This window comes from Hakea prostrata, chromosome 1 (assembly GCF_041222555.1).
Source record: "Hakea prostrata isolate BN-2017 chromosome 1, UWA_Hpros_2, whole genome shotgun sequence".
Lineage (NCBI taxonomy): Eukaryota > Viridiplantae > Streptophyta > Magnoliopsida > Proteales > Proteaceae > Hakea > Hakea prostrata.
In genome coordinates, this window is record NC_142600.1 from 39882736 (window position 1) to 39896889 (window position 14154).

General features: G+C 37.9%; 2 protein-coding genes across 2 annotated transcripts; both read left to right on the forward strand.

Annotated features, from left to right (window-relative positions):
• Positions 1-1836: 1836 nt before the first annotated feature.
• LOC149028939 (uncharacterized) lies at positions 1837-11289 on the forward strand. Its single transcript, XM_089139526.1, is given in 5 exon segments — positions 1837-1954; positions 2282-2422; positions 3116-3971; positions 3973-5489; positions 11204-11289. Coding segments are annotated over 2 exon segments (2202 nt in total). The 5' UTR covers positions 1837-1954; positions 2282-2422; positions 3116-3272; the 3' UTR covers positions 5476-5489; positions 11204-11289.
• LOC149028940 (5'-adenylylsulfate reductase-like 5) lies at positions 11183-12926 on the forward strand. The gene is made up of 3 exons (XM_089136641.1): positions 11183-11385; positions 12304-12416; positions 12502-12926. Exons 1-3 carry the CDS (start codon positions 11183-11185, stop codon positions 12924-12926), a joined length of 741 nt encoding a protein of 246 aa, XP_088992767.1.
• The last annotated feature ends 1228 nt before the right edge of the window (positions 12927-14154 follow it).

The following is a 14154-nucleotide window of genomic DNA, read 5'->3' on the forward strand; positions in this document are numbered from 1 at the left end:
TTTCAAGTCTTTCCCACGAGACGGTGCCAAATGATGCGTCCAAAATCTGCTCGGCCCTTGGATCTCCACGTGATGTCCTACAAAACGAAAGCGTCGGATGTGGCCCGACCGGCGGGGTCGGGAGTCCACCTCCGAAGGCTAAGTCGGTTGATGAACTTAATCACAAACGGCTCTGCTAGAAGCACAGAGCTAATGAATGAAGAAACGGGAAAGGTGATCTAGATAACGGAGACGCCGATAGTTTGGATCTATCGGTATGTATCCGAACCCGAGTCTCGGATAGTATTCTTTTTGATTGATTGATCCGTCCCTCACCTTGTATGGTAGTGAGGTTTATATAGAGTGTACCTTCGAATCTCCTTCGTTGGATGCACTCGAGCCTTCTTCGGGTAGTCGTTGGATCTTATCAATAAGATCCGTTGAGCGATAGACTTCTACTAGTTTGGGCTAGTAGAGGACTCCTGAGATAACCGTTAGGTTATGTGATAGTTATCCCTTTGATGATGATTATCCGCAGCCGTCAGTTTGAGTCTGCTGTCATCAGGGTGATTACCCTAATCCATAAGTAAGATTAGGGCACGCTTGCAGCAGAATAATCTTTCTTCTTCAACAAGCCATCTTCCGGCTCCGGTTCGCTCGGGAGCGATTCTATTTTCTCCGTCTCGACCGGGGTCGAGGGTCGGACCAGGTATGAACTCGGTCAGATCATAAACTCTCCATATCAGTTATATATGTTGTTTAACTTTTATTTATTGATTTTTTATTTGGTGTTATTTTTTAGGTTTTATTATTTACTTTTTAAGCTAGTGTTCCCTAAAAATAATAATACTAGTGTAAAATTAGTATTACATTTGCTTTTTATTTTTTATTTTTTAAAAATTAAGGATACTATTATCTTTTAATTTTATAATTTAAAAAAATGAAATAGACATTCTCTTAGGGCCTGTTTGGTTACACAAGTCTGGAGATTTCAAATATCTAGAGATTTCAAATCTATAGATTTCAAATCTATAGATTTCAAATCTATGGAGTTATAATTTATAAAATTAAATGTTTGGTTGTGGAATGAAATCTGTGGATTCATCATAAAAAACCTATTTGATCCACGTAATTTTTGTGAATGTGCAAATGTATAGTATTTTTGAAATCTTTGGATTTCACCTCTTACCCATAAATCTACAGATTCACGTTTTTAGGGCCTATTTGGTTACATGAGTCTGGAGATTTCAAATATCTAGAGATTTCAAATCTATAGATTTCAAGTCTATGGAGCTATAATTTATAAAATTAGATGTTTGGTTGTGGAATGAAATTTGTGGATTCATCCTAAAAAAATATTTGATCGACGTGATTTTTGTGAATGTAAAAATGTATAGCTTTTTTGAAATCTCTGGATTTCACCCCTTACCCATAAATCTACAGATTCATGTTTTTAGTGTAAAAATGTGAATCTCTAGATTTTATGAATCTAGAGATTTTTACAACCAAACAGGTAAAATTCTCAGATTCATGAATCCAGAGATTTGAAATCTCTAGATTCATGTAACCAAACAGGCCCTTAGTGTAAAAAGGTGAATCTCTAGATTTCATCAATCTAGAGATTTTTACAACCAAACGGGTATAATTCTCAGATTCACGAATCCTGAGATTTCTCTCTGGATTCATGTAATCAACAGGCCCTTAGGTTCTTTTTGGTATCAATTCTTATTGTTTGTTATGAGATTTTTTTCATTCATTTAAATTGTTTGGCATCCATTATCATTTTTATTTTTATTTAAAATAGTAGAAAAACTTTCAAAATATAACGGTAAAAGTACATTATTTTGTAAACGCACTTCTCAAACCCTACCGCAAGCTCTCATTTCTTGGAAAAATTCTTCACAAGGCTACGGCTGCTTCTCAAACCCTCTTTCGAAGCTCTCAATTCGTGCAGAAAATTTTCTCAACTTCGAAGGTGGATCTACATTTATGAATTTCTGTTCTAGTTCTTTCTATTTTCTTGTTTCGGAGTTTTGAAAGGATTTTTTTTAAAATTTTATTTCATTTCTTTTTGGACTGGAATCGTTGAGCAGTTTTACATTTCTTGGAAAAATTCTTCTCAAGTCTACGGCGGCTTCTCAAACCTTCTTTTATTTTGATTGTCTGGTCATGGTGATACAGGCTCGATTTATGTCATTCACGTTTTGGATAATCGCTTCTTTTGGTTTTCGAATTTTTTGGTTCAGCTCTGTTTCCTTAATCGATGTTGATCTTATTTTGTAACTGTTTGGGTAATGAACAGATTTAGTTTACCTGAAGCTTCACAGCCCAAAAGCTCATCAGCAATTCCAACGGTTAGCAGACTAAGCAGGCCTCAAGGATCGACTGACCTCAAAGACTTCTCCCCTGCAAAAGCCTCGAGTTTCAGTTGACCGTTCCTAAGGTAAGTGAAAGAAAGGACACACTGAATCATGTGCTTTAAATGATAAGTGAAATAGTGATTGGTATTTTCAATTAGACTTCTAATTTCAAACGGATTAATTGGCTAACAGATGTTTTCCTAGCATGCTGCCATGGCGGTTTGATTTATTGCTATTCTATTCTTCGTGAAAAATCTTTATTTCAATGACAATATAACTATGATTCTAGAGTTGAATCATCTTGTAGAGTGGCTGTTTTGTGATTTTTCACGATTGTTTCATTGTATTTCCAGAAGATAATGATCTGATAGTTTTTCATCGGTCATTGTTTTAACTTCCTAACAATTTAGGTGCTGATTAACAATCTGGAAAAGTACCAACTGATGTGTTTTGATTAACAATTGGATTTTTTTTGTATTAATTTTCTAGCAATTTTTCATTTTGACATACCAAACTTATTTTTCATTCCACAATTTATTGTCGACAAATATCACCAAACCATTTTTCATTCTTGACCAATAATGAATTCGTATACTTATTTCTTTTAAATAGTCATAATAGAGAATGAGAATTGATACAAAAAAGAGCCTTAATACCGTTAGAATTTAGGGAAGCTAACAGTAAATTCATAAAAGAGTAACGTCTTTTTAGTAGCGGGCAACAATAATTATCCCTTTCTTTCTTCATTTTATTCTAAAATTTGGCTTGTTCTTCAGAGCGTCGACGGCAAACAGTGTCACAGCTCTTTTGCAGAAATTGGATTCACACGAGTTCGAAAGCAAGCAGCAGTAAAACTTCCATGCTTTCTTCTGTTCTTCTCCATCTAGGGTGATGGTGTGTGGGTAATCTCTGCTGGTTATTCTATAGAGACCAATGATTGTAAAATCGATCCTTTGTCATCTTCATTTTCCCCCTCATGGCTGCCATGGCCTTGGCGTTCGCATTTCATTCATTTCAGGTCTGGCACGGAACGTTCATTTCGATTCCAGTGATCCCAGAATCGAGCTGGAGACTGGTATCAGATCCCTACGTGAGAATCCCCATTCCAAGGTTGCGGAAGTGTTTGCCTTTTTCAATCGTGCCATTGATTCTGGCTTAAATCCCTCACCTTCAACCTGTAATTCACTTGTTGATGCCCTCGTAAAGTCTAGAGAGTATGACCTGACTTTTTCGGCATATCAGCGGATGACCAACTTGGAGATATTGCCGAACTATCGATCCTTAAATGCGTTAATTGACTGTTTTCTTCGTGCTCGGAAGCCCAAACTCGCCTTTGGAGTCCTAGGGTTAGTCCTAAAGTTGGGCTACACCATAAATGTTTACTTGTTGAACCTCGTACTAAAGGAACTGTGCTGGAGTGGTGAGGTCCCCTGGGCGATAGAACTCTTCCGGGAAATGGGGAGAATCGGGGTGTCTCCCGATGTGGTTTCTTATAACACGATTATCAATGGGCTTTGCAAGGCAAGCAAGTTGGAAGAAGCTCTGGAGTTGAAAGTTGAAATGGAGGCAGAGAGCTGTTGCCCAGGTGTGGTTACATATACCACTCTAATGAATGGTTTATTTAAGGTTGTGACGAGTTGATGAGGCAGTGGCCTTCTTATATGAGATGCTTCAAAAAGGTCTCAGTGCAGATGTTGTTGCATATACTACAGCTATAAATGGCCTTTGTCGTAGTGGAAAAGTGGGTGAGGCTAAGAAGCTATTGCATGTGATGTTGGACAAAGGAATTTCTCCAAATGTTGTTACCTATAGTTGCATGGTGCATAGTCTTAGCAAAATGGGACTCTGGGAAGAGGCTACAACAATGTTAGGTTCCATGATGGAATCTGGCATTGGTCCAGATGTCATAACATATACTGGTTTGATTGATGGCCTATGCAAGGATGGGAGAGTTACCAAAGCTATGGAAGTGATGGCTTCCATGATAGAGAAGGGTGAAGAGCCCAACGTTGTATCATATAATGTCTTAATTAATGGACTTTGCAAAGAAGGCTTGGTGTCTGATGCATTGAATTTGTTTGACACAATGACACAAAGGGGAACAATGCCTGATGTAGTGACTTGCAACACAATAATTGGAGGGCTTTGTGATACAGGGAGGATGGATGAAGCAATGGATCTACTCAATAAGATGGTCGAATGTATGCCTAATGTTAAGCCAGAGATTATGACCTTTAACTTACTAATACAGGGGCTATGTAATGCACACCGTTTTGATGAGGCCATCGGGATTCATCAGAAGATGGTGGAGAAGAAGAATCTCAGTAACTTGATCACTTATAACCTGCTAATTGGCGGGTCTTTGAAGGTACAAAATGCCAGTAAGGCTATGGAGCTTTGGCAAGAGATGATTGGCTTGGGATTTTCCCCAAACTCCTTCACCTATAGTATCATGATTAATGGGTTATGCAAAATGCGAATGATTGGTGCTGCAAAAGGGCTCTTTTCTGAAATGAGAGGTCAGGGTTTATGTCCAACTTTGTTTGATTACAACACGTTGATGGCATCTTTGTGCAAGGAAGGTAATCTACAGAATGCAAGGAGCTTGCTCCAGGAAATGAGGGACGCAAAGTGTGAACCTGATGTGATTTCATTTAATACCATTATTGATGGAACGCTTCAAATTGGGGATCTTCAAGCAGCAAAGGAATTGCTTTTGGAAATGCTTCAAAGTGGTTTAGCTCCTGATTTGGTGACTTTTTCCACATTGATAAATGGGTTTTCAAAGGCAGGGTTCTTGGATGAGGCTAAAAATATGTTCAGCAACATGATTGCTCGTGGGTTGTCACCAGATGCCATTGTATATGATTCACTGTTAAATGGATTTAGTGCCAAGGGTGATAAAGATGAAGTCATCAACTTACTTAATCAGATGGCAACTAAGGGTGTTGCTCTTGACATGGGATTAATATCTTCTATATTGAATTGTCTTTGTACGGATGAAGAAAATCACAAGATCATAGAATCACTCCCCACTTTTTCACTTGATGCATCAAAAGGAGTGAATATCTCATGCCATGAGTTGTTGACGAGACTCCAAAAGTTGCAGCCAAGGCTTCAAGTACAGCACGCTTGATAGTTTTGAACGAGGTTAGAAGAGATGCTCTCAACTATCATGTTGTTTCTCATTTGTTGATTGTTTAGGTGAATAGATTTACTGGCGTTTCTTTAATTACTTCGCATTAGACATGCATTACCTTGTTGTACTTAAATACTTTTCAGAGTATAATTGGACTGTCACTTGGAAATGATCATTGCTGGGTTTTAGTAGAAAATGATTGTGCAGGATCAGATGAAACATTAGAGTGGCGTTGGGGCTCAGGTTGGGTGTGATGTTGGGAGAACCTGATTCACACTGGTCAACATCTTCCACTTGGGCATGACTGGCCTAACCGTATGCATCATACAAAACACCAATAATGTGTGAATATATTCATTTCTCATGTGTGTTGGGAACAATCGTAATCTTAATGTGTGAAGGGATATACATCATCATCTCCCTACTCTATCCCCTTAATATTTGTGTCCATGAATCAGATGAATGAGTCACTGAAAAATGTTAGGTCTGTAGTTATAAAATGAATGCAGCTTAGAAGAGAACAGGTCCCTTTCTTTTAGTGGGGGATAATATTAGATGAAAGGCTTTGCCATTGGGCAGGGTATGTCTATGCTCTTTATTTCCTGAAATCACATGTTAAAAGATGCAAGTGATGTGAGACTATATTTTTAGTCGTAAATAACCCACAAACCTAATTTGGAATGGAGAAACTGCTGAAAACCCCAGTCAGTTCTTGCACCAATACCAATGGGAATGTTTGTTGAGTTGGTTTGGCATGTGTTTTTTCAACTGCCAAGGTGCACCGTTAAGTAGTGATCTTGTGCCTACTGAAGGTGGTCAACTGACAAGGAGCAGGTCAAAGATGACTCAGATTTGATTGTTTGACGAGAAAATATGGTTTTGATTTTGTAGCTTTTAAATGCTAGAATAAACAGCATTCATGTAGCTGCAAGGGATATTACAGCTATGGGAAAGTCTAATTTTGAAATTGGTCATTATTTTTGTCTCCATGGAGTTATGAAAGATCCCATGGAGATAGATCAAATATGTAGCAGGGCATTTGCCTTTGTTATGCACTAGTTCTGCCTCTTAAGTTTCACATTTGTTGTGATTTTGCGTGCTTGATAAAACTATAGATTCTGACATGCAATTTAAATCATTTTAGACAGAAAGATCTACAATAAAAATTAAATGTGTCGATCTTGTACCAAAGAAAAATAAGACAGAGAGATGTGATGAAATGAAATTTCTTAAATGATATCTGAAGGTTTGTTCCCGGTCATAGTTAACAAGTTCCAACATCGTTGGGGAGGTCTCAGGCTGAGAACATTGTGTTGACCCCCCCCCACCCACCCACCCAAGAAAAGAAAGAAAAGAAAAAAAAGAAGAAGAGGAAGAGGAAGAAGAAGAGAAGCAAGAGGTATATCCAAAAAGAAAAGGTTTAGTACCTGGTTACAACTGACACCACTTCTGGTCATCATTCACTGTGAACAAATAAAATCATTTGAACTGAGCAATATTCCCATCGAATGTGGACTGCAGCTTGATTTCTCTCCAGGGTTTGAAGCCTCATTGTCTTTCCTTATAAGCTTGTTATATGAAGGTGCTAGTGCTACTTGTTTCACTGCAAGGTCAAAATCCAGCTTCATCTTCTTCCCCACTTCTGCCATTTTCTCAATCTTCTTCCTTTGTTCGAGTTAGAGAACCCTAAATCCTATGTTTAGCCACCCGCGATTCTGTATTTGTTCCCTTTCTTTCCTTTATTTTATAATTTTTCTTAAACTGCCTTATCTTTTTTCCCTTGTCCCGTTGTCCCTCCACTTAACTTATTTCCCTGTTTACTTCCCTATCCTTTTCTTTTATTTCCTTTTCTAATCCAATTTCCCACCTTGTCCCTCCCCAGTTATGCTAACTTGCTTAGTTTTATTTATTTTTTCCTTTCTTACCAGAATACCCTCCCTATGTAACATGTGTCCCATTGAAGTCATTTATTCTGTTTCCCATTGTTAACCATTGTACCATTCCCTTTTAGATTCCTATTATTTACTGTTTTACCACCTTTTTTTTTTTTTTTTGAGTGTTCTTGCATTTTTGGGGTCCATAATGATTCCAAATACAAACCATGGGAATGGATTCTTTTGTGTGCAAATTTAGAGTTTGTTTGCTCAATGGAAAAATGCTATATTGTTAATTGATGAGAGGCAAATTATTGTTTTTTATCATAAAAATATGTAGTAGAGATGTTATGAAAGAATGGCTAGATCATTATTCACTCACAAGATTATTGATTTGTCAAATTTTTGTTCTGAATATGTGCTCATTGTGGAGTGTTTATTGTCCTTGACGTGTTATTAAGTTGGGTCGTGAATGGCTAGAAGACTGAAAAACTTCATTGATCTGCAACTACATCCTTTTCACATGCCCTAAACACAAATTCTTCACGAGTTAGTTGGTGACATTTGTTCTAAGCTTAAAAGGGCAGCACTGGTGATGCATCCTCAATCAGAACCACACAGTGGCCAAAGAAGACTAGAAGATCATGGATCTAGTGATGACGGTATCCAATGCAGCCACAAAGCTTCATATTTCAGATTTTCTTCAGCTTGTAGATATAGAGCTGATAGCCCCCTTGAGCTTTCAATTCCTTGATTTACAAAACTCATGGGGAAGTTTTCCTCAACACCAGTGGAACTGATGCAAGAGAAACTGCCTTGGACCAACGCAAACCCTCCTGGGTGTACAGATAGAGATGAACATAGGATATTTGGAAATCTACTTTATTTTGAAGATGATATATCCTCAAGTCAATTTTAGGTAGTGGATACATGTGCAAGAGATGGAGTTGTTTAGGAACCTTAGAGGATCCTTGTTAAATTTTGTTTCTTAATTGACCAGGTTTTCTTTGTTAGCTTGCATTTGGATCTATTTTCAATTCAAGTGGAATAAGTTGAGTTTGTGTCCTGTGTGGTTGCTTCTGAGTGGCATTTTCCCTTCCCTTTTCCTCTTTCTATTCCTCTACTTCCTCTTTGTGAGGCCGCCATAGCAGGGTCTGCACCATAATTTGACTAGAAAAAACAAAAGTAATTATGATGGGATTGCACAGTGCCGCAGTCTTTTGCTAACTTTATCCTTTTTATCTTTGTTCTCTCCTCCCAAAAGTGATTTTGACCTAAAATTTCAGGGAACCGCCCCCCCCCCCAACCAGTTGATAAGTTGAAAATTCCTGCACTGTTCAAAAGATTCAATAGGGGCTCATTATACTAGGCTAGCCACATGGGAAACTCCTCTGCCAGTTTGTGGGCCTAGGTTGGTGTAGGACAGCCCTAGAGACGGGTATTCTACAAGGTACAGGATCCTAAATCATGCGGGGAGGTGTTCGCACATTACATATCTGACCTCACACTTCGAGAACAATAATGGAATTAAAATTCAGCAAGTAGGATCGTAAGTAACATGCAAATACCAAAGACTTAGGAGAACAATTGGGAGTCCTTTCTAGATCAATCCACACTACCAGGCAAGGAGGGGTGTGGCGTTACATTCAACAAAATAAAAATTTCAGCAACAAGTGATACACTTTATTAATCCAATGTGGTTCAAGATACATAGACAATCATAGTCTCACCCAAACCAGGACTAAACCTATCCGAAAGCATCTATAAGATTAAAACAATAAATATGAAATATGTAACCAGCAATCAAGTATGAATGGCAGCACTAACAGTAGAAGACACTGAACTGCGGTAGAAATTTAAGAAGAATAGAAATCAAGGGGAAAGAGAGGGAAGGAGAACTAGCAGCAAAGCAAGAGTGTAAGATGAAATGAGAGCAATAGGCAGCAAGGCAGTATAGCAGGTATTATGCTAAAACAGACTGTGATATGATGCAGCGTAACATATGGAAGAACTGCAGAAGATAAGTAAGAAACAAGGAGAGAAAAACTTCTGCAGAAACACAGAACAGCCATGAGGTTTGGGGAAGAAGAAAAAAATTTCCAGGAAAGAAAATATGGCTTCTTTGAAGAAAATAACAGTAGATCTTTGTAGAGGAAAGAAAGGGGAATTTTTCTGTTGGGAAACAAGGGTGAAAGGGGCGAAGAAGCTTACCTGTGAGTGATAGGGAAGAGCTGGATCCGCCAGGGGAGAGAGCAGCAGCAGCAGTTGTATCTTTCTAATTCTTTCATAAATCATGCCCTTCTTTGGTGGTTACATATTTAAAGATAAAATAAAAAAGGAACTTCCAAAAATACCCCCAATAACACAAGGAAATAAAATAAAATTTGATGACTCCAAATTGTGGAATGAAAACACTAAACTACTCTTACAAAATGACCCAAAAATATTAAATACTAATACGCAAAAATAAACGTGGTCAGGACCACGAGCCTAAGGGTCTAGATGACCCTCTCTAGTAGCCGATCACATGAAAGGTTCTGTCACTTCCACTTCTGATAGTAATGAGTGGTGGGCGGTGGTCGTGGTGTGATGTCCCCATCATAGGTCATATTTTGACATCCCTTGAACGAAAGCACATTGCTCAGGGGGTATGATCATGGGCATATCAGGGAGAGGCTGCTAGGTCTGGTCTTTGGGTTCTTGTAGCATTTCATCCATAATGACAATTCATCTGCTAATTTTTCAACGTCAGCTGGTTCGAATCTTCACTCAGTTTCACTGAAGTCACTCTGGTCATGGATGGGCTCTCCCAGTGATCCTCTTCGGTTATAACTGTGAGCACTCTTAGCAGTAGGAATATTTTGAGACCCTGCTCCAGATTTCTCCCTCAATTCTCTAATCTCTAGTACCATCAACAAATACAGCCACTTGTAGAACCAGGGAGTCTGGAGGGCAATTTCATTATTGAAAAATGGTTACATGCTCACTGTAACTGACTGTGATTACACCAAGCATGACCCTATTTTAATGGGTTATTGGATTTAAATATTTTCTATTGCTGTTTTTAATTATAGGATGCTTTATATGTAATTAGGTGTGGCCTTGGTGCAAGGGTGAAGGTTGGTCTATTTTGACCACATGGTCATGGGTTTGAGTTTGGAAATAGCCTTTGTGCGAAAGTAGGTTTAAGGCTGCTTATGTTATGAACCTTGTGTAATTGGTCCTTGGACATTTTGCATTGGAATTTTTGTTATCTATACATCACATATCACACTCTTATAAGAGGTGATTGTCTGCTTGTTTTAATTTTTTTTTTTTTTTGTTGGGGGGTGGGGGGAGTGGGTTGATTCGATTGCCTTTTGTTGTTGTTCTTGGTCCTTTTTTTATTTTTTTATTTACTGGTGACTGGTGAGTTTTATGTGTCCTGTGGGGTTTTATTTATCCCATTTCGTAATAGTGTTGGTTGGTTTTTAATTTTATTGGTCTTATGCCGGGAAATTGGAGTTAGACTCTTTGTGCATGTGCTCTAATTTCTTTTAAATAGCACTAATTTGGTTTCCTTTAAATGCCAGAGTATTCTAAATTACAGTAATACACATAAAATCCTTGCCGGTACCTAGTTGCTTTTCTTCTGCTCTTTGAAGATTTTATCTGGATTTATATTTAGGTTAGCTGTTGCATTTGTTGTATCCACTCAGCATTAGGTCTTCCCTTGAGAAATTTTTTGTTGTAATAAAACTGTGAAGGTTCCTTGTGTTGGCTTCACAATGCAGTTGAATTAATTTTCTTTCGGTTACTAGTAAAGGAACTTTTTTTTGTTTTAATTTAACATGGCTGGTTTCCATTTCAAGGTGGATGGAGAATCACTTGACAAAGCTCTTAGCTCCAGCCAAAAGAATCTGAATACTGCTGTGCTCTTCTATGCTTCCTGGTGTCCTTTTTCACATGAAATGCTACCCACATTTGATGCTCTCAGTTCCATGTTTCCTCAAATTAAACACTTGGCAGTTGAACAATCTTCGGCCTCGCCAAGGTAAGAGGATTATGCCTCAAAATCTGTTATGCTCTGTTTTTAGTCGAGTTTGATTCTTCGATGAGATCCACTAATAATATACCTGAGGTAAATTTATTTGATTGCACGAATATTACAATCATTAGGTTATCTTGATTGGTTCATGGTAAGGAATGCTTTTTAAATTTTTTTCCCAATTAAATCAGCATATTGTTGAGTAGAAATCTGAACTGGAAACACTTATTGGGGGATTCATTGAGCGTCCAAAGCCAAAATGTGTGTCTGGGGTATTATAGGGTTCATTGCTTAGTAATGGTAGTGTTCCTAGTCTGGCGGATCAGTCCAATAGTGGTTCAAGCCTGAGTCACATAGAGAGCTGATATGGGCGAATCCAACAGTTACTTGGATAAAGCGGCACTTTGATTGGCGACTCATAGATATTTTGATTCTTTCTGCATCTGCTGCTCAAGTTGTTGAACTGTAACTCTGTCTACCAACAGTTGAATGGAAACTCACCCCCCCCCCCCCCTCTTTCTCTTGCACTCTTGGGTCTCATCTCTATGGTACCACCATGTTAGAATTTTTGCCTTTGTATTTTCATGGTTGAACAATGCTTGCTCTAAAGATGCAATACTAAATTTGCGAAGGTTTATTTTCCCACTTGGGAAAATAGGATGCACACCTCAAAAAAGAACAAATAAATGTGATAAAATATGGTTTGGCTGAAATTTACCAGTTACCAAACAGAGATGTTTGACTCTGACAACATTCCCATCAATCCTGCAAGCTGAGGTCTGTGACATGGCTGATATTTGGGCCATCAAGAAAGACTAGAGTTTCCACTTATAGTTATTGTTGTTTATGTTAGTGGTTTGGATTAAAACTTTTAAAGTTGTACTGATTCACTATCTGCTTTTGTTATTATAGTTTGTTTTCTAGGTATGGAATTCATAGCTTGCCTGCAATAATTTTAGTAAACCAGACCATGAGGGTACGATATGGTGGTCCAAAAGATTTGTCCTCTCTCATAGAGTTCTGTATGAGAACAACAGGTTGGGATCTTCTGAAATGAATGTTTATTTTGTATTTAATTCAGTTTATATTGGAGGAATCCTTAATTTGCTGCCTCAAAATCAGGAATTAAACCAGTAGGATATTTCACTGTTGATCAACCAAGTCGATCTGGAGGTGATGAAACAATCCTTCAACTTCAGGAAGGATTTTCAGTGAAGGAAATCCTGAAGAGGGAGCCCTATGTGTTGTTAGGTGTGTTATTCCTCTGCTTAAAAGGATTGATCCACGTCTTCCCAGCAATGTTGTCTCGTTTCAAGGCTTTCTGGATTTCATACATCCCCCACCTGAACTTGGGCATCTTTGGTGAGACAAGCCAGTTATTGGGTCGTGCTCTACATATGATTGATGTGAAGAGGGTTTTCAGCAAGCTGAGGCTATCCAAGACTAGGAACTTCCAGAATGGTGCGAAGAATGCCCGTGTATGGGCATCGTCTCTGACCTCTGTCTCATTGGGTGAGTCATCCTTAGCAAGACCCACTCCATCTTGAGACTGACTCGTGAGTTTAAATGAGGTCAACCCCGTCACCTCGAAGGCCATGAAATTTGAGGAAAGTGACTTCGTTAGAGTTGGTTGGAATGTAACATGATTGCTGTAGATCTCACAGTAGGTTGGTTTTCTCTTTTATCACATGTCCTTCACTCTCTCCTTTTTGTTTTTTTATTTTTTATATTTCATTAATAGTAGTTACAACTGATGCTGCTGAGCTCGTCTTGAGTTTTGGGGAAATGCAGCAACCGAGATCATGTAAATTCAGAAAGGGTGCAACTCTTGTGTATATTATGTGGTATTTGGGAGGAACACTACCTTTCTTAATGTTTGCTGACTGCTCCTCTCTCTCTCTCTCTCTCTCTCTCTCTCACACACACACACACACACACACGCCCTCGCACGCACGCATTCATTGTATTTGTTGGAACTCATGCTCATCCTATCTAGGAGGGAGCACCTGCATTTGAACCTTCGGGGCACTACTGCGAATCACGAGCGTGATTGAATTCAAATCTTTTGGCTGGGCTGCAGCAAGACTCGGAAGTTAGGAGATCTTATCAGATGCTTTTGCCAATGGTTTTAACAGATTTTGATACTTGATTGGCAATGTATCCCAAACATTTATGCATCTCAAGGAGGGCAAAAAACTTTAAAAAATAAAAAAAAAGAGTTTTTTTTTTCCAAAAAAAACTTTTTTTTTTTTTTTTTTAAAAAAAAAAAAAAATTTTTTAAAAAAAAAAAAAAAAAAAAAAAAAAATAAAAAAAAAAAAAAAAAAAAAAAAATTTAAAATTTATTTTTTTTTTTTTTTTTTTTTTTTTTTTTTTTTTTTTTTTCATTTTTAGTCCAAAATAACTGAGACTTTGCATCTGCCTCCCCTGTACTATAGAAAAAGTTAATTTAATGACAGATTATCATTTTATGACCAATTTGCCCTTTTTTTAATTAAAATTTTTTACATACATAATCTTCATGTTTATTTCTTTTTTTTTTTTCTGGTTCTAGCATCGCTAATGTTTATTACGGGGGAAAGTACACACTGTAAACCCTAAAAAATCTTGATCTTTCCCTTTGTGTAGCCGCCGAGTTTGCAAGGGAAAGTACACAAATCAAATTGTAAACCCTAAAAATTCTTGATCTTTCCCTAAAAAATCTTGATCTTTCCCTCGTGTAAGCTGTCGACATTTGCAAGGGAAAGTACACAAATTATAAACCCTAAAAATTCTTG

Bases quoted from the DNA above. Each gene is read 5' to 3' on its own strand.
- LOC149028940 (XM_089136641.1), top strand. From the start codon at position 11,183: ATGGCTGGTTTCCATTTCAAGGTGGATGGAGAATCACTTGACAAAGCT. The intron at 11,386-12,303 runs GTAAGAGGATTA...TTTGTTTTCTAG, and splicing joins CAATCTTCGGCCTCGCCAAG to GTATGGAATTCATAGCTTGC. The intron at 12,417-12,501 runs GTTGGGATCTTC...CCTCAAAATCAG, and splicing joins GTTCTGTATGAGAACAACAG to GAATTAAACCAGTAGGATAT.